At 47.3% G+C, this 20,883-nt stretch overlaps 1 protein-coding gene across 6 annotated transcripts in view; it reads left to right on the top strand.

The window, feature by feature from the left end:
* The first annotated feature begins 12,259 nt into the window (after positions 1-12,259).
* The window catches only part of map7d1a (MAP7 domain containing 1a), a 68,758-nt gene continuing 60,134 nt past the window's right edge, over positions 12,260-20,883 (top strand). For 3 of the 6 annotated variants that reach the window (XM_035435099.1, XM_035435092.1, XM_035435077.1), the window contains exon 1: positions 12,263-12,736. In XM_035435099.1, the coding sequence (XP_035290990.1) occupies positions 12,679-12,736 (58 nt within the window). In that variant the 5' untranslated portion in view covers positions 12,263-12,678. Of the gene's footprint in view, positions 12,737-20,883 lie in introns of all 6 variants that reach the window. The other 3 variants (XM_035435085.1, XM_035435062.1, XM_035435069.1) reach the window with 2 other exon arrangements.

The following is a 20,883-nucleotide window of genomic DNA, read 5'->3' as shown; positions in this document are numbered from 1 at the left end:
TGTAATATATGGCAATATTTTAAGGCAGCAATAATATTTTCTATATTATTGTGAAATGTTGCAATATATTGCAAAATATATCAATGATATGTTTATTTAAAATATATTTATATATGGATTAAATTCCAGTAAGGGATTATAACTGCTGCCCATTACTTTCGGGAAACTGGCACCCTCCAGGAACTGCTGTATGTAAGTGCGCTTGGGCTGTTTTGATCATATTTAAAATGGCGCCATGCTCTGCTCTGTGGTTGGAGAAAGCATTCAGGGGTCAGAGTGGATCAGGGTTTGAGCTGATGTGCAGTGTGGACAATGCAGACAGAGAGGGGAGGAAAAAATGAATGCAGTCTTTTAGAGGAGGGCAGAGTTCATCAGGAGGCTCTCTCTCTCTCTCTCTCTCTCTCTCAGGCTCACAAACACTCCCTCCTTTTGCTCTCTCTCCCTGGTTTGTCATGGTAATGAAAGAGGGCTTTTTGGCGGGGTGTGTGAGTGAGGAAGGGGGCAGGTTCGAGGGGGTGCTTCAGCCATTTTGGGATGGTCAGTAAATGGGTGTAAGGGGTGCTTTGGGGCAGAAGGACCTTGAGTGGTGCAAAAGGGACTGTGGCTGGTTGGGGGTGCAGGGGGGTCGGGGGCTCACACACACAGAAACCAATACACACACACACACACACACACATACACATATACACACAGAAAAAATCCTGTCTCTATACAAACTACACAAAAACCCCATTGCTAACGGTGAAATCACCAACCACCATCCTACCTCGCCACTCACCAGTTCAAACCTTCACACCAGTAAAACAGCCTGACCTTTGACCTCACCTGTTGCCTGTAGTGTGCCACTAAACCCACAGGCAATAGAACTGTGAAAGAGAGGCAGGCAGCGTTTAAAAGGCTCGTTTGTTAGCGTACACCATGTACGCTAGCAGAGGGGGTGTGGTCTACAGTGTCTGTGTGACTGACTGCGGGAGGAATTCCGTAAACTTCCCTTTTTTTACGGTTACAGCTGTTCCATCACAGATTTTTCACACTTGCCAGATAACACAGCTCTCCTTCCAGGGAAGCCGAAACGCATTCCAACAGGACGATATTCTCCTGCGAAAATGGGTCAACCTTCTGAAGAGCAGGTTTTTTTTTTTTCCCGGATGTTTTTGTCGCAATTCCAGGTCTTCCAAGTTCTAGAACTCCATTGCTTTCGGTTGCCAGCCGTGATTGTTACATCATCATTAGAATGTTCCGTTTAAGAACACTCTAATCATATATCTGTGATCTCAGGCCTTACAGGGTTAACCCTGCTAGACCCAGTGTTGCAAAAATGCAACACTTCTTTTCAGGCATTTCTAGAGACGCCGTTTTTCCCATTCAGTTTGCAATGCAGTTTAGAACAACAGCTCCTTAGGCCCTATACCTATATTTTTAGCAACATATTTGTGGGTGAAACATTTTTGTTTTCCTCTCCTCTCCCACACTCTCTCACTAAAGGCACTCCCGTGTCCTTTGATCCTGTCTGACATGTGAGGTACTGCCCGCTAAAATCATACAATGAGCGTCCTGGTAACGGGGTGAGACTACGGCGGTAAATCTGGGGTCCCGTCCCGTCCCCCCCGCCACCCCCCGATGTCTCGGGACGAGCAGCTGGGCTGTCTGCAGACCCGCCTCTCTCCGCGCATCGGTCCCGTCGTAAAAAACCGCCACGCCGCGTTACCGCTACGCGACGGACGCAGAGGGAGGTGGCGCGGACAGAGAACGCCATCGCGGTAAATCACCACCAGGACGGGAGAATAACAACCGTCGCCACCGCCTTCGCGTTTTAAGGTTTGTTTTCCTGTCCCACCCCCCCCCCCCCCCCCCCCCCCCCCCCCCCCCCCCCCCCCCCCCCCCGCGCTTATCATCGGTTCTTAGGGCGATGATGTGTGAAATTAAACATTAGCGCCCCAATCGTTTTCTTCATGAAGAAAAAGGGTCATATAAAAACGATAAAAATACATTCGGAAAAATGATGTTCGCCAGTGCTTATTATCTGCAAGCTCCTGAGGGATGCGCAGGTTATTTATTTATTTATTTATTTATTTATTATGGTTTTATGGTGCAGTGCCCATAATTATCTCTCTCTCTCTGATGCTGTGATTGACAGCGCAGGTGTGCAGGTAATGTTCCGCACTAACAGGCAGAGGAGAATCTTACGAACGAACACGGCAGGCAGCTACCTGGGGCCTTGAGCACTGGGCGACCCCCCCCAGGCCTGAGTTTTAGGAGTTATGGGTAACGTGATGACAGTGGAGATCGATCAGATGGGCCCCATGGGATTTTCACCCTAGCACCCCCCTTCTCTAAATCGCCTATGCAAACAGCCCCCCTCCCCAGTGCATGGCAAGCGGCCCAGCTCAGCAATCAATGACTCCAGTTCCATCTCCCAAAACCACAGCAACCAGTGTGCACCTGTTCCCTCTTTCATGTGATCAGACAGAGGCTGCAATCACGCCTGGTTTGCCGATGGGACATATGCTGCATAAGTGGTCCAGTGCAATACAACAGAGTAGCGTTGTATCATAGCAACGGTAATTCAGGGGAACCTCCCGTATTGCCGGTTATTTGGGTTTAGAGACGGTGAATGAGCGCTTGGCACACGTTCACTCGCTCAGTCGGGACGGGGAACCGGCCCGTGCAGCTCTGCCGAAGCAAACGAAGGGAGTGTACGTCTGGAATACTGCGGTGAACATTTATTTATTGAATGGAACAAGGGGGGAGGTGCTTTACACTGCATTGTGCAGGGGGATTATGGCAGGGACCTCAGCAGCTGTGAACGGTCCTGCTCGTCGTGTAATTGGATGTAAATGGTCCTTGCCAGAGGAAGGGGGGATTTTGATTGTTCTTCCCCTACGGCGGCCTGATGTTGTTGCTCACTTGAAGCTTAATTATTCCTCTTTGCGTGAAACGGAATCAAACTGAATAAAGGGCTCAGAGTTAGCACAATGATGGACAATTAGCTCAAAGGAGTCTACTCCTTCTGTGTGTGTGTGTGTATGTGTGTGTTTGTGTGTACGTGCATATGTGTGCGTGTGTGTGTGCGTACCTGTGTGTGTGTCTGTGTGTGTGTGCATGTTTCTCCATGTTGTATCATTGCTCTCATTATTCTAAGTATGCATATACTATATATATATATATATATATATGTATATGAATATGTATAATTATAGGCTTGTGTGGGAAGCCTTCTGGACCAAAATGGCTGCCATGCATTAACCCAGACGCGTGCTACTCACCGATGGTGGTTAAAGTGAGTTCGCCCCTTCACTGTGAAGTGCTCAAAAATCATCTGACTATCATAATGCATTCTAAAACAGATCTGATTGTAGACATTTTCACCCACCCTCTCTGTGATGACCATGCATGTTAAATGACCACCAGCAATAATTTTAATTAATATTGTTCAGCTATAAGCATATGCTATGAGTGCGCATGCATTTATGATAAGCTTTGCACCTTTGTGTGGCTTCTAAGGGAGGGCTATCCTTCATGAAACTCTAGGGCGTCGCCGTCGTTGTGTAAATGTATGTGTCTTGCCGGGCATATTCCTAGCGACTGCTCAAGTCGATGAGGCGATGAAGTATTGAACTGAATTTGAATTGAAGGGCTGATGCGGTGGGGGAGGTGGCGACGCCTGTTACTGAGGAATGCCTTCCCCATTGTGTCTAAGGCCCACGGCTGACCACTGCCATTCACTGGACGTGACCTCCAGATTCTTCGTCACTGCGGTCAGGCCAGGCTAATAATCTATTCCAGAGGTCCGCAGTCTTACCCAGAAAGGGCCAGTGTGGGTGCCGGTTTCTGTTCCAACCAAGCAGTTACACAGCTGATCCTACTAATCAAGGCCCTTAGCAAAGACTGCAGAGGTTGATTAGTAGAATCAGGTGTAACTGCCTAGTTGGAAGGAATGCCTGCACCCACACCGGCCCTTTCTGGGTAAGACTGAGGACCCCTGCTCTATTCTATATCATTCTGGAAAAAAGAAAAAATCTGCCCTCATACTTGGCTTACTTCCTCACATATGATTTGATATGTTATTTTAATTTTGCACGCATATTTCACACGCATTTCTAAAATATAGAAAGATAACTAACCTTACTGGCACGGGATGGAAGGGAATGGGAGGTGTGTTTGTTCCGCGGTCAGTGCATCCTCCATGTCGTCTCAAGGAGAAGTTCTCTGCGCAAAGTTCCCTGGAATTTGTTCAAATGTGCTTCCTGAGATGTAAAAGAGTGGCCTTCTGTGTAAATCTCACAGATGTGATCTTGGCTAGCGAGTTCTCTGACTATTCCCCAAGAGTGGTGCAGACAAACTGTCTGAAATGGTGACTTGTTCAGCGAAAATCTGTCATTTGCTTATCTTGACATAGTGGACTATGATAGTGTCATGGTCCTGTTTTCCTGTCTGTGTTTCCCTTGTTGGGCCGCCAGATGGCGGCACTTCTGTTTTGTGTCCTGCTCCCCCCCTGTTAATTGTATGATTGTTTCATTGTCTCGTTATCCCATCATTGTTCCCACCTGTGTCTTCTGGTTTGATTGTTTTTTGAGTTCACCTGTGTCTTGTTACCCCTGTCTATTTAAGTTCTCTGTTCCCTTGACTCGGGTGCTGGTTCCTTGTGTTTGTTTCCGATGTCTGTTTGCAAACCACCGATTATACCTGCCTGTGTTTTGTTTGACCTGCCCTTGTGCTCTGTTTGACCTGCCCTTGTCCTCTACCTGCCTGTGTTCTGCCCTGCCCATGTTTATGAGTTCCTCTTGTTTTCTGTTTTATTTAGATATTTTTTGTTTGTGTTTTTGCCCTTCGTGTCCTTTCTGTTCCCTGTTTGTTTGCCTTATTTAGATTTTTTGAGTTTGTGTTTTTGCCCTTCGTGTCCTTTCTGTTCCCTGTTTGTTTGCCTTCCTTTCTGTAAGTAAAGTCTTTGTTAATTTTCTGTAAGTAAAGTCTTTGTTAATTTTTTTTTTTGAAATTCCTTTTGAGTTTCGTGTTTTTTTCCACTCTGCGCCTGGGTCCCAGCACCCGTACCGTTACAGATAGGTTCAACATATTTGTAACTCAACAAATTTTGCTAATACGTGCCTTAGAGTATGTAATATGTAGCACTTCACCCACCCACATTTCAGTATATAAATATGTGCGTGCATGTTTCCAACTCAGATTGCATGGAAATATTGAGAAGCTCTTCGTCTACAGTGGAAAAATGTGAAAAAGGCCCTTGGGTGAGTCCTGCATAAAAATAAATCTTTATAGTGAAAGTCACACATCCAAGAGGAGTTAACCAATAAAAAATAAATATTATTTTGAGTGGGGAGGGTCTTTAATATTCTTGGTGCGTGCTACCTTCTGTTAGATTGTTCTTTGGGCCACTAGAACACTACATAGTAATTAGGTAAGACACCTGTGGCTTCCTGTGTTTGCATTCAAACAGCACATCTGTCCATCTGGCTGCCTCCCTGTCCTTCTCCTCTCTCAGTCTTTTTCTCTCTCTCCTCCAAGTCATCACCCGTCCTTTGTGCTTTTGCTTCTCTCCGCTGTTCTCTTCACTGATTGGAGGGCTGCAGGCCAACAGCGCTCAGGCATGGCTATCAGCAGGACTTAATGAGTGTGTGTGTGTGTGAGTGTGTGTGTGTGAATGTGTGTGTGTGTGTGCATGTGCGTGTGTGTGTGTGTGAGTGTGTGTGTGTGAGTGTGTGTGTGTGTGCATGTGCGTGTGTGTGTGTGTGAGTGTGTGTGTGCATGTGCGTGCATGTGTGTGTGTGTGCGCATGTGCGTGCATGTGCGTGTATGTGAGAATGTGTGAGTGTGTGTGTGTGTGTGTCAGTGTAAGTGTGTCTCTGTGTGTGTGTGTGTGAGAGAATGTGTGAGTGTGTATGTGTGTGTGTGTGTGTGTGTGTGTGTGTGTGTGTGAGTGTGTGTGTGTCTGCGGCTCCACATGTCTCAAGTCACAGAGCACTGCTGTTAACTTGCATTTAGAATGCAGTATTTCACTCACTACAATTTATGACCCTTGTCAAGTTTTTTTTTTTTTTGCTGCACAACAGTCTCCACAGCCTGTGCTGCTTTCTGTGTGAAGCAATGTCGGAGAGCACTGCAGTGTGAGGACTTGTGCATTTTCACATATATAGTGCTGAGGAGACCTCACTCTCTGGGGGGGGTTGTGTGCCTGTTGTATACATAATCAGCCCCAAACATCAGGTGCTTGTGTGTCTGTTTTTTTTCACCACTTACTGGTCAGTTTTCGAACAAGTGGGTTCTTTTAAGCTGTGACATCACAAATATGTGATTGGAGTGTTCTTTACTGAACATTCTAATGCTGATGTAACAATCACTACTGGTAACAGAAAAACAACGGAGTTCTAGAACACTGACTTGGAATTTTGAACAAAAAGAAAAAGAAACTACATTCCAAAAAACCTACTCTTCACAGGGTCAATGCATGTGTGTGGAAAGGGGAATGCCGGTGGAGGGGTGGGGGTGTTGAGCTCTCATAAGCAGAAAGAGAGTTTGCTGGAAATGGGAGGAGGGGGGGCGCAGATTAAAGGATGGGAGAGGGGGTGGAAAGAAGGAATACAAGAAAAAAAGCAGAGACAAAAAGAGAGGGTGAAAGTGCTAAGAGCTTTTAAAAGGGATCTCGGGAAAGAAGCGTGCTCTCACACAAAGGAAAAAGAGGGAGATGGGTGGACAGGGATTTTTTTGGGGGGGGGGGTGGGGGGTGGGGGGCGAAGGTGGGAGGGAGGATTAGGATTTCAAAAGGCCGTGGATGGTTAGTGTTTTTTTAAACAGCGCTTGGTCCATAACTCTTCCGGGCTTGTAAATCTACGCACGGGGGCCAGGCAGAATTCTCAGCGCGCTCAGATCTTACCTCCCCTAAATGGGTCACGCGTATTCGGTCCGTGTTAATCACCGAGCGGCGAAACAGCGGGCTTTTTAGCATTCCGCGCGCGGCGGCGTCTCGCTACATGAATGCACTCTCTGTGTCTGCGGCAGTCTTTAAATCTTTCACGGTTTTCTTTTGCAATCTGAATTTGCCCGTGCCTGTTCGTTGCAGATGCTCGGACGTCATCCCAATGGCTTTTTGAAAGCACGGCAGGGGGACAGACAGTAGTTGTGTGAATTTCGTTAATTAATTGCAGAGTTTGTTCAACTTAACTTAGTTCCTTTATGACATTGTTTACAGTTATACTGGGCTGTGATATAGAGCGGACCACGTTGGATGCTGGTGAGATGATATTTTAAAGGAAATTATTCGTTTAATACTCATGACAAGTTGTTCCTCTTTGTTGTCATTTGTCTGGAAAATGAAAATATAAAAGTGCCTGATCGACAGGAAAATGATATTAAATCTTCCCTGACAGAGCAGGGGATATGATTTTTTTAAAATCCTGTTTGAAATTGGTTTAAATGGCTAAAATCCCATTGAATCCTTTGCCTAAGAAGGTAACCTGCCATTATGGGGTCAAAGTCATGCTGGAAATGATGGAGTCATAAGAGGCAGGACTGGTCGTGCCCCATTCATAATGGGGTTTGCGGCATGCTTTCAGACTGTGGATTGTCCTGACATGTAATATATTATTCAGCTGATTTTAGAATCCAAGACACGCTGGCTGGCTGCGGTGGGGGGTTAGCGGGCTATTTTTAAACCCGCTATTTAAAAAATTAATGCCAATTTCTTCGGTGTGGTTCATGCATATTTTAGAGGTATCTGACAAGCAGTCAAGGTTGAAGAATTAATCATTTTAAAATATGAAATCGCACATAAAATGAATAAATATATGAAAGGAAGGAAATATTTGTTAACTTGGCATTAATGCTGATTCAGGTAGCTCAGGTGGTTAAGCACTTGAAATTAAGATTTAAGGAAGCAATCACGAACATGGATATTACATTAGATCAGTCTAATTAGCTAGTTGCTTAATTAAATTTGATTATCTGAATAGATGCTGAAGATAAGTTAATACAAGGGGTGAGGATCTGCAATGTTGTTTTTGCACATGGTTTTCCCCCATTGAAACTGAGTCACACTCAATGGGCCTCATTCACAAAACCTTTCATAAACTATTCTTGCTTTTGTTCTGAAAAATGTTCCTACGAAAAACCAACGTGGGGCCTTTGTTTTTGTGCGTATCCCTGGTGTACGAGATGATGAATGCTGACTGTAAATTTTATCCGCAATCCTGCTCGTGCGATTAGCATAAGGAAACAGCCATGAACAAATACAGGTAAGAAAAAAAATCATGAATGCCGTAATTTTCTTGAAAACGTTCTTACACACAGTTTACGATCAAATGTGATCGTACGCAGAGGTGGGTAACCCGGCTTCAAAGAGTAAAAAGACTGACCATGTATTTGCTCCATCACCATGCACTAAACCAGCTGATTCTAATTAGCATAACTCTTCACCATGGTAGGAGAACTAATTATTGTAATCAGCTGGTTTAGTGCATGTTGGTGGCGCAAATACATGGTCAGTCTTTTTACTCTTGGAAGCCGGGTTACCCACCTCTGATCGTACGCATGTTTCGTGAATGAGGCCCAATGTATTTCTGAGAAAAGCACACCAGTAACACGGTCAACACCCAGAGAATATCTCAGCCGTGGGACAAAGAGAAAACCCCACCTCAGCACAAATTAAAATAAATTACAACCTCCCACATTCAGCTTCCCTGCTGTCGTCTTACTATTCAAACAACACGAATCGGCATTTAGGTCAAGATGAACCTCTAGGAATCTTGAACAAGGTTGCCTTGATCTGAAACACGCCTTGCTCTGAAACACTGAATTGGGTTTCTGCATAATGGAAGACAACAGCGAGAAGTCAGGTCAGGTTCTTTATAGCAGGGAGTCCTTCATTATTTCAGACTGAGGCACTAATGCTGAAATTAATCAGTTTGAATTAGGGCCCTTAATCCAGGCACCTCTGCCTTCTCTCCCATGACTGTGTTTCAGAAATAATTACTTCCTTTCGTCGTCTGCATGTCACACTTCTCCTAACTGTTATTTTTCTCTGCATGCACATTGTTCTTGCCGGGAAGAATTTGCGCTGCCTATTTCATACGCTGTTCGTGTAATTACGTCTGGCTTCGTTCGTTTCAAACAATCCTGCAAGAAAGGAGGAGAAGAAAAAAGAAAAAACTGTCAATCTAAGTTTTTCCTCTTCGCTGAAACTGCACATGTCTTAAGCCTAATCTTGTGTGACCTTGTGCCCAAATGAGCTTTTAAATGTGTACACGAAAGTCATGTGGAACGAGGAAGAAAAAACTCAGATCGCGGAGATCAGAAAAATGTTGCGCCGTGCTTCCTAGGAATTAGAACACTGGAGTAATCTCTTCGCCCCTCGCTCTCCAGGATAGATGGGTTCCCGACGGTGACAGGAAGGGCACATCAATTCTTAATTGCCTTTTCATCAGCTGAAAATGAAGTGTCATGCTCTCCCTTTATCCCATTAGGAGCGCGCGTTTAATGGTCTCCATCTTAATTCCGCACATCGGCGGCGCGAACCTTGACTCTCGAAAGTGCGGCAGCCGGAGTTGGAGTTTCTGTCCATTCATCGTCGTCCCCTGACGTGCGTGGGAGGGAAGGGGGACAGGCGCACGCTGTTCCTTCGGGGGAAATAAATCTCGGGCGCCATTTTGGCTCGGCTGACTTCAGCACGCAACCCGGTCCTCGGGGCCCTCCCGCGGCCGATCTTCCGTGGATCTCCGGGGGGGGGGGGGGTTCTGATTTGAATTCCTCGCCACGGAATGTTTGGTGTCAGCTGCGTTACGGCACCCCCCAGATCTCCCCCTGCCCCCCCCTTACCGTCCCCTGGTCACTGCGGTCCAGTTGTGGGGTGACAGGTGGCTTTGGGGGGGGGCGGGGGGGGTTTGGCGCTAACGCGGGCTAGCAGCTGCACAAAGACGTCCCGCTGGGCTCCTGTGTGACGGGACACGGCCTCTCCGGCGCTTCAATTGTCCCCCTCTCCGGTCGCCCTCTGGCAGATGCTCCAAACTTGGGAGGGGTGCGGCACACAGGTGGTGGTGGGGGGGGCAGGGGGGGCGTACAAGTTTCAGTTGAGACGGCTGGAGACACAAACTCTGGAGCTTCTTTTTTTATTTATTTTTTTAAACGTAACCCCCCCTTGGGCCTCTCCTGCAGGGCTGCTGAATAAACAAACAAACCCAGGGAACGTGTTCGGTTGGACATCCAGTGGTATTTATTAGGCCGAGCCACCTGTACGAGCGTCAGCTCTGCATCATGAATGAAACGGAAATGCAGCTCTTCCGCTGAACGAATCAAAATCCTGCCCAAGAACAATGACAGAGTAAAGGAAGTCCAGCCACGTCTGCACCACTGGCTCGGTCATATCTTCAGCTCTACATCACATACCCTGAAAATCACAAAATGTAACCAGTGCAATCAAAATGGTGAAGTACGTGGGCCACTTTGCAAAAAGGTGCATTTTTACAGCCCGATAACTGTAACAAACTGACAAACTGTAGATTGTCTCCCGACTTTGTGTCCAGAAATATTATTGTGTTCAGTGTTTTAGTGTTGATCACAGCAAAATGGAGGCTTTGGTTTAGTTCTTTTGTGGTAGACAAGGTCTGGCTGGGCCCAAATAAATTTACCTGAACTGGGTGAACTCGGTGTGTAAAATCTCCCTCTCTGTGAGCATGTTTTCATAAAATGAAACCCAGGTTTCTTCTCAAACTGTTCAGAGGAACACGCACGCATATGTGCACACACACACACGCACACACACACACAGATGCAAACGTGCATACACACACAAACACCTCACATCAGAAGTCTAAGAAGGCCAAGATAGCAAATGGTGCAAGGAACCAGAAGCTACAATCTCATGATTGTGATTTCATGATGTGAAATCAGTCTGACACAGGGACTACATTCCAGGCATTTTGCAGACGCTCTTATCCAGAGCGACTTACGCAACTTGTACACAGCATTGTACATGGCATTACAGAGATTACACACACGGTGCCGGCTGATGTGTCTGCCCCGCGCACTAACACGCTGGAATCTTCTCGAGGTGCCAAATTCCACACTCTCCGGTGGCTTGTCGCAAACAGCGCAGCTTCGGAAAGGGCGGAGTCCCCCCTCCACGTCTCACAAAGTAGAAATCGCGGCCAAGAGCTACCAAGGTCGGACGGCTTTGAATTCGCAAAAAAAAAAAAAGAAATAAAAAAAAAAAATCCCCGCAGAAATAATAACGGTCTAGGTCACAAGCAGAATGAGCTCAGAGACTTATTTTAAACCCCAGTGCATCCGCCAAGGCAATTTAAAGGACATAAAACAAAACAGTTTGGGGGAAACAAATATAGATTTTTTATGAAACCCCGTATTTACCATGACTTCAAAATTGAAGATCTTGGGACCAAAAGCCACAGAAGTGGCTTACCACACAAACACCTGTTTGCATGAGCTGAGTATGTCTAACGAATAAAGCATGCTCTTGCCCAGCTAAACTATTTGTTGACTAGCTACATGTAGCAATACCAAATCGTGATTTTTTTGCAGTGCAGTTCGTAATTACTTGGTACTGCCAGCACGTGGCGCAAAGTTTAACTATCACACTGACGGCCCTCGTGAAAAAAGTGTTGGCTAGAACACGCGCACGCACACAATCAATATAATTCGCCTCGTCATCTTAAAGTTAGTAAACATAGAGTTGAAAGGTTGACGATAAACGTATGGTCAAAAAATGTTGGTTTAAACAGCAGGGAATCAAACTAAGATCAAGCTTTGAACAAAGTTCACAATAAAACGAAAAAGTATAGTAGCGCTATCGACAACGACTTTGACTGCATAATCATGTGCCCTAAAATGCACCCTATAAATGAAACATCAATAATTTCCTTTACGGTGACTTTAAAAGGATCTAATGCTGAGGATCATGATCTTCCGTGACTCACTCTTCAATCACAGCCAAAAACTTTCCCCGGATAGTCTCGACATGTTGGGATTCTCGGCGGATGCAACCATTCGGGAAAAACTGGAGGGACGTGTGGTCGCAGTTTTATGAGATAGACTCAGAGCGTTTAATTAAGAACGGCGATTAAGGGGTAAAATAACTAAGCTAATACACGTTATAGAACACTCGGGTCATTTAGAGCCATTTTAAATGATAGATGAACGTGCCTGGTAACGGTCGGTAAAATTGTGTTTACCCAGTGCGCGTGGTATTGTCCAGTTTGGAGGCCACGCAGAGACCATAGGCACAATAGCTATTCCATCAGCTGTTGTGGTGTGGCGTGAATAGTTCCTCTCTCTCTTCTTTTTTTTGGTTTTACGAAGTTTTCTTTTCTTGTCGCCGCATCATTAGGGGAAAAAACAAGAAAAGGGGATATTTTGGCTTCTTCGTCTCAAGGACTTTATTTTACGCCGCAGTTTTACATTTGTAACTTTTTTTGATTCATTTAACTTAATTTTTGTGGGTTTTTTCACCCCTTTTTCAAGACACCAGTTCATCCCACCCCCCTCCCTTCTTCATTTCCAGCGTTTTCCATTGGGAAAGCGGGGTAGCTCTGGGCGTGCTGTCGACTGAGTAGAGTGAGTGACTAAAACCCAAGTTTTTTTCACCGCTGCCGCCGGAGGAATGATAGCTACGACCAGAGAGGCAGAGCCGAGAAGCGCGTGATTGAATTCTGAAAAATGGAATGCAAAAATATCGACACCGGTCTGGAGGAAGCGCCACTGCCAGTTGAAAAATGTAAGTAACGACACAATTGTGGTTTGCGTCTTTCCAAATAACAAGCCTGTGTGTCTTGTCCTTGGTGTGGTCGCGTACGTTGTTTAAAAATGATCGACTATGCGCTTTGGCGGCCAAGAGAGCTATCTTCCTAAATAGGCAGGCATAGCCATGCCAAGTAATGACTGTATGAAAACATATTGCGCATTGCCATTTGCTATAGCTGTCGCTATGTGGTTTTAATTTGGACGATCTGCGATAGATATTGATCGCTTCCTTTTTTGCTAGCCTGTAATTTTCTTTTTTTGTGTATTAAGTTTAAACTAGCTTGATGGAATTGCTCGTTTTTTTGGTCAGAGGCTACTGTTGATTTCAGTCCATTAATTTGCCCGCCTGTGGCAAGCTGCAGCTGGCTAGCTCGGTAGGCGCATATGAAATTGGGGAAAATGAATCGCTGCCGGTTAAATTAAATGAACACAAGTTTCGCAAAGTCTGTGCCAGAACCGTTCAGCCGGGTTCATTTAGTTGGCAGGCTAACCAGCAGCGACTTGTCCGTCCGCATAAGCCTGCTGACCCGCTATGCAGCTCATTTGCAAGACCTCAAAGGTTCGCATATGTTGCACGAGCCCATGTGAAGCTAGCCATATGATCTTTACCTCAGATATGTCTTTACCCAGTGTAATATTTTTCCTGGCATTTCTGGGCTAAGGGGGGGTTTCCACGTTGTTGCAGTTGTCTTTGATCCTTTGCGGGTTTCCAGATGGTCCTATATATTAAGTAACTGACGTTAGCCAGTCAAATTAGGACTACGTTGTGTTTTATGTGACGACTGGCCCCGTCCATTCGGCACACTAGCTGCTTTGGGTCCGTGAGGTTAGGTGTCGAGCAGGTTAATCGGAATGTTTTGAACATGCCTTCGATTAAATCTTCACTTTTAACCGATAACGGTTGGGAGATCAGTAGTGAAGAGGCGAGGGCCTCGTTCGTTAAAATCACCCCGTCTGCTCTGAAGAATGAATCTAATTACGACGCGCGGACGGAAGGAAAAGGAGCGCTCAGACTAGGCGACTGTGTTGTTGATGCAACATGGTTCCATTGCCAATAGACAAGCAAGTGTGTCGGCCGCGTGCGCGCGCCCCCGGCCGCTCATTCCTGCTCCGCTCCCCAAATCAACAAATTACCGTTAATGACCACGAGGGACAAACCGGAACGGTAAACTGAATCTGTCCGTTCTTGGAGCGCTATACACGAGCATTCCTGTGCCTGCCATCATAATACGGTAAATTTGATCACGCCCTTTTCGTTTTATTGCGATGAACGCTGGATTCCTTTTGACCGTGAAAGTCTGACAACCGCAGCAACGAAGTAGCCTAATCTCCAAGCACCCCCCCCCCCCCCCATGGCTGTCACCGGTCTGGCGTCCTCCATCCCCCCACACACCACCACCTTCCCCAGTATCTGTGGAGTGCCAGTTGGATTGAAAATGAATCTTTAAAAAATCGCTACTTTAAAAAAAGAAAATAATTGTAAACACTGAAATCCCAGCTTTCACATCTGCCCAGGTGTCTTTAAATCTCTAAATGATCACCATTCCCCGTCTGTAATGTTCTGGAACATTGTAATCACTGTTTTTTCTTGTGTGGCAGATGCTTATTTACGGATGCTCGCAGATACTTATTAGATTCAAGCACGTCGGGCTGCAGTGCGCTGTCCAAAAATACGGCTTTGCGAATTACCACGTCCTCGTGCAGATGATGCAGCGAACCTAAGTGCCCTTCAATAGCGTTGCTGCAGTCGCTGTTGATATTGATGGACACGAAGGCTAGGAGACCCGGAGGCACCATGGGGCATTGGCCGGATGCTAGGACAGACAGGGGTAAAGGACAGGTTATGAAATCCTGAGTGAACTCAAATGACTGGTACAGGAAAGGTGCTGACGGCTCCGGAGCCTGAGTCCAGCTGTTTGAGGTTTATATGCCGGCTCAGGTGATGGATCAGAGACTGACGGGGTCTGGCAGTGCGGCTGGCCAGGAGCGGAGACCTGAAGCGGATGTGGGCTGCAATCAATCCCCAAACGCAGGCAGGCTGACGGGAGAAAAGGTTGGGGGGGCGGCTGCCCAGCTGTAGGGGAATACCAGGAGCAGCAAAATTCTATCCCATTTCCAGGAGCGTCCAGATGAGCGTTGACATAGAGGCTCATGGGAGTTGTAGTCCAGATGGAGTTGAAACATTTTTTTTGGACAGGTGTCCAAACTGTGGGGTCCAGAGTTTTGCTGGAGTAGAGGCGGGGGAATGGTCAGGTGCAGCAGGATTTGGTTACTATGGCATTCCCTCGGTGTGCGGGAAGAGATTTTTTGGGCATGTCTGGCCTCGACTGAGGCTGCCTGAGTGTTCAGCTTCCACACAGCTCTGTGTGTGAGGGGCTTTAAATCCAGCCGAGGGTTATCTGGCCGTGAGCCAGCGGTCTGAGCCAGAGATCATTTCACGATTGATTCCCCCCCCCCCCCTCCCCCCCACCCCCCCATCGCTGAGTGCAGCAGTCACAGCTGAGGTAATTCTCCAAACAGCTCCCAGGAATGGATGTTGGCCGTAGCGATGGATGCGATTGGCTGGATTTTGCTGTCCGCCCCACCTCCCCCATTGCATGATGGGTCGGCTGAATCCCCTGTACGCGGGTATAAATATTTAACTAGCGTCTGTTTACGTCGGGAAGCTGGGAAAGGGGACCGATCGATCCCGTCCTTCGTGCGTTCTGTGATCTGTGGCGTAAGCTAACGGGCAGTCCTCAGTGCGTCCTGTTGCTATGTGACCGATGTGCGCTCCAAACTGTGACAGAAATGATTTCCCACATACCAGAGCCTGCATGACATCATTTCAGCCACCCCCGCCTCTCCCCCCCCCCCCCCCCCATTTTACATTTAGATGATTTAGCACATTTGGGTAAACTGACCTATTTAAAAACCCTGAGGACAGCATGCATTGTTGTTGCCTAAGCGAAAACGTTATTCCTGTACCGAGCAGCGTGTTCTCTGCTGTTGTAAAGAGACCTGGCTGTAATTGGGGTGGGGTGGGGTGCGGGGGGGGGGGCATGGTTGTTGTGGTATGGCGCGGTGCAGTACGGTGCTTGGTGTGAAGGCTCTCCTGCCCCAGCATTTGGCGGTAATGTGCGGGACACAGAGGTGGTGAGCGCTGCTCCCTAACCCCCCCCCCCCCCACCCCCGGCTCACAGAGGTGACCTCTCACGTTATGTAAGAGCCCCCCTCCTCAGACAGCAGGAGTTTACGTTTCCTTCCCGGTCCTTTGAGTGGGGACTAGGGGGTGCGGTGAGGGGGGGGGGGGCTTGGTGTTTCTGCCACGTCATCCGGTTTAGGGGGAGAAGAACACACTCCCTCCTGGGCTTTGGGAAACTTCATGGGGGTGTGTTTTTTTTTTTTCTTTTCTCTGATTGGTCAGGGAATTTTCAGATCCTACTCCTCTCTTGGGTTTGCTACTGTTTGGATTTATTGCTGAGTTTGCTGGTTGTGAGTGTAAAAGCTGTTGACGTGTGCACTTATGACATACCCATACCTCTGCCTCTGTGCCCCCCCCCCCCCCCCCCCCCCCCCCCCCAAATCTTCAGCCCCTCCATCCTCCATAAAGACACCCCCAAAACTTACAACCAAAGGCATTCTCTCAATGTTCCTAGAGCGTCTTTGCATACATTAGGCTAGCACTTTTTTCCACAATGAGAATGCGTCAAGGTCCATTAAGGGCTTGGGTGTACGTTAAGACCAATGTGCTCGCAATCCTTCAGCTGGACTTGAGCCCCTCGAACCCTGACCCTGCCTGACCTCGCCCCCCCCCCCCCCCCCCCCCCCCCCATCTCCTGCTTTTCCAGTTGAGATGCGTGACCCTACCTGGCATTCCTGTCGAAGCGATTCGCTGCTGTTTCTAGGCTGTGATGAATCATGGGAGACTGGGCCAATGGGAGGGAGGGAGGGAGGGAGAGATGACACAGTCGTTCTTCCCTGTCCCGACTTGCTTTTTTTTTGACGATCCCGTTTTCGCATACCTCGGGGATGAGGTGTCGACGTGCTCGTCGTGGTTGGGCTGTACTTCTTTAGCACGTCATCGCAGGTGACACGGCCTGCGCCGTTGCCATGGTTTCCCGTTCCGTCTTTGCGTTTTTTTTTTGCCAGGTGTCAGGTGACTTTGTCTTCCCGTGTTCTTCCTGCCGTTTTCTCGAAGACGTTCCGTCCAGATATTTGGAAACACCTTTAAGGTGATCCAGAGGCCCAGAGTTCTCCTTTGACCTGGACCCTGATGGTCAGTACCGACAGAAATAGAACTGATGAACTCTTGGGAATGTAATGTCAGTGAAATAAGCTCCATTTTCCCAATTCCAGTGTGTTCCTCCTGGCTCTGGGTTTAGTCTTGGTGTTTAGGAGAGAGCTGGCCGGGAAGAAGGAGAACTATCCTGGCCTGCCCAGGAGCAGAATCGGCTTGCCAAGAACTCTCTTATGCTGTGTACTAAAATTTAAATGATAAATTATTCATTTAACAAATTTAGTTTGCTTGTAGTGTTGTCAATAACTCACTTTCCGAGTTCACTTCCTTTAATTAACTTGTTACGTGATCTTCTGATCTTGATCTTGTTTTTGCTGGTAAGGGTAAGTGGTGTAAGCAGCAGTGCAGTTGCAAGTCGTGTATGTGTGTGTGTCTGTTTGTGTGTCTGTGTCTGTCTGCCTGTGTGTGTCTGTAATAAGAGACCGTACAATTCATTCACTTACAGTAACTCCCCTAAAGCATAATTCTCAATGGTCTTTGCTAACAAGCGAATAATTGGCTTTGTTTGCAGTGATGTTGAGAAAGCAGTGCTGTCTTTAGTCTCTGAAGAAACACAGGAGGAAGGAGACCGTGAACACGTGTCAGTGTTTGGAGGCAATGTTGCTTCCCCTCCCCCCCCGCCCATGACAGTCCCTGTCCAACTCAGCCACATGCTATGATTCAGTATGAAAGCAAGGAAATGGTTTAGTTTGATTGTTTACTTCCTTTGAGTGTGATTGAACTCCAGCTTGGTCTTCCGCTTGTGTGTCAGTAGGTGCTCATTCCCCATGAAGTCAACCTTCACACACCAAAGTCTCAGTACAGTTTACTCTTTATAGAGAAATAAACAGACTGGATAAAGCTGAAGGGTCAGAGCTGGGCTTGATGTGGGACAGGGTACAGGGGCAAAAGATGAAGAGCGAGGTGGGGGAGGGGGGGGGGGCAAGCTTTTTTGGGATGGACATGAACATTAGTGACACCACCCGTCATGGATGCATCCAGTCAGTTATGGTCCCTTGTGGTGCTCTTCCTCTGTTATCCAATCCTGTCCACTCCTGTGCTGGCTGTGTTGTGGGGTCCTGTGTTTTTTTGGGGGTCTTGTGTTTGGGGTGATGATTATCCAGGGAGGGAGGGTGTTGGTCAGCAGGGTTTTTTGCGCCACCTCATCCAGTGAAGACTCCAGTCTGTTAGAGGCCTGCAGTTTGGAGCTGCAGCTGCGCTGTAGTCCTGCATCGCAGATCTGCGCAGAGCTGTGCAGCTCAGCTGGTGGACTGCAGAGGGGGAAAGCCTGTTTTGGGGGGGTGTACTGACCCTCTGTCTTCTCTCCAACCACTGGAGGAAGTAGGAGAATTGGGACGCGTCTGGGACGAGTACAGTTGGATGTCCCAAATGTGGAGAAAAATGGGAAAATGTGGCCTCAAGGTTTTATAAGGAGAAATGAAATTATTGCAAACAGACTTCAGATGTGAGTGAGGGGTTGACACTTGCTTGGCACGAATGTGTAGTTCCACACATTGCCTTGTGCGATACGTTTGTATGTGCTGGTTTATGGTGCCTGCAGGTTTCTGTATGTAGGAAAACGTCTGAAATAATGGTTTTGTGCTTCAGTTTCCTTTCTCCCTCTCCCCCTTCCTCTTTTTACTGTATAAAAATAAAAAATGGATCCGCAGTGGTGATTGTTGGATTTGAATTTAATTTAATGTGTGAAGATTGAGGAAAATGTTTTTTTTAATTTTTATTTGTTATTCATTAAGCAGTTGTGTAGCTGTTAGTGAGTAGTCCCATGCCCACATGCACATCAGAGTCTGGGATGAATCTGTTTCTTCTGAACCAGAAGGAGAGACTGCAGTGGAGCCATTTCTCCCTGGAAGGAAATGCTTCGTCTATTTATAAAAAATAAAAGAAGAACTGACAGCATGAGTTTTTTTTTCCTATTTTTAGTCTGTTATTTTGCAGGAATAAACTTGGTTGTTATGTCAAAATGAGCGTGTAGTTCTAAACTCAGCAGAAACGCCGTGATGTGTTTTGTAATGCGGCCTTGTGCAAAGCTGGCTGTTTAACCGCTTTCGTTGTTTGGTGCTCTGAACAACTGAATTATGAATTCCAGAGCCCTGGATTTGGGAATTACCAGGAGGAGCCCAGCTCGTACGCTGGCGGGCCTGAGTTGAACTGTCCTCGGTTGGTTGGTTGGCTCGGTGGATGGGTGGGCGGAACTGGGTCTGATGTTCTAGAATTCCGCCGTGTCAGGGTTCTAGAAGAAAGAGCAGATTGTTGTGCGGGCTGGGGGGGCGGGCTGGGGGGGGGTGGGGACTGTCCTGCTCGTTTAACGCCTAATCTGTGCCTACAGCCGGCCTGAGAGACTGTCAGTATCTTTGTGTGTCTTTCAATGTCTCTCTTTCTATATATCTCCCTCAGTGTCTCTCTCACTGTCCCTCTCTCACTGTCTCTCTCTCTGTATATATCGCTCTATCTCTCTCTCTGTATATATCTCTCTCTCTCTCTCTCTCTCTCTCCTCCTCTCCTCCCGCTCGCTCAGTCCTCTCGGTCTGCCCCCGGCGCGTTCCGGAATGCTGCGAGCCGTCTGGTTCGCTCCCCGGTCTAAAATGGTTCCCTGCTGTTGCCGGGAGACGGTGAGCACCGGGCCGGTGTGTCTCTGTGAAGTGTCCTGGCCTGAGACAGAGCCGTGTGACTCTGGGAGGGACCCAGCGGAGCTTGGGTCATGTGACATGAGTGGGAGTGCTGCTGCGAGACGTATGCCAAAAGCTCACTGGGTTTAAATTAGCATGTCCCGAATGCCTCACAAACCAAATTAAAATTTACATGAATTATCCATGAGTTCCTACCTAAAATATAACCGTATTCCCCTAAAATAGGCAAATTCTCTCCATGTTGGTTTCATCTTTACAGTGGCAAAGCCAGCGTAGCGTAGCAGTGACAGGTTCCTTGTGCACAGTAAGAGGAGGCTGTTCTGCTCATGGTGACATTGTGTGAGTGGAGAGAGATGAGGGCTCATTAAATGCTCTGTTACTCTGTAAAGCGTCTGTGACTGTTCTCTACAGGTAAAAAGCGATATGCAGGTAAAGTTGATTTGATGTGATAAAATGATCCGGCAGTTCCTCAGTCTCTCTGAAGTGTTGTGAGTTTCCTTTGGAGTCTCTCTGGCTGTGTGCTCTGGTCAGAACTTACCTTCACTGGGGCTAGTTTTCAGGTCCCACTTAACCGAAATCTTTCCTCCCCAAAATGATGATCACAGGTCACTCTCAGGTTTTTTTGGGGGGGGGGGGGTCGCTGTCAGGTTTTGGGGGGGGGGGGGTCGCTCTCAGGTTTTGGGGGTGGAACTCGTTTGAAGAGGAGCCTGTTCCGGGCAGTGAGGCGCTAATGCGCCAGATGAGCCCGTTAGCGGTAGTAGCGCACAGCTGGAGAGAGATCAGCCCTCCCAGGGTCCATACGGTCGATCGCAGCCACTCATCTGTGCTCATCCATCGATCGGCGCTGCCGGGGTTTGATCAATGCGGGACGTTCACAACAAACGGTCCTGCTGAGCGGAGAGGATTTGGGCTCATTCCGATCGCTTATTTTACCCGTCCCCGTCTCCTCGGGCCCCGCCTGACCCGGAAATCGATCGAGGGCCGCCGTCTTTAAGGACGTTACGATTTTGGAAAATGCTCCTTGGAGGAGTGAGGAGGCTCCTGAAGGATGCTTGAGCAAGGATACATGAGAGCATCCTTTGTGGAAGACTTTTTTTTTTTTTTTACATTACAGGCATTTGGCATTTTTTTTTTTTTTTTTTTTTTTTTTTTTTTTTTTTTTTGGAACGCATGTTTAAATGATTGACCTCTGGATCCACCTCTCCCCATCTGATG

The sequence above is a fragment of the Anguilla anguilla genome, chromosome 1, assembly GCF_013347855.1.
Source record: "Anguilla anguilla isolate fAngAng1 chromosome 1, fAngAng1.pri, whole genome shotgun sequence".
NCBI lineage: Eukaryota > Metazoa > Chordata > Actinopteri > Anguilliformes > Anguillidae > Anguilla > Anguilla anguilla.
The sequence above is the reverse complement of the archived record's forward strand: the minus strand, read 5'-3'. Positions and strand labels throughout refer to the sequence as shown.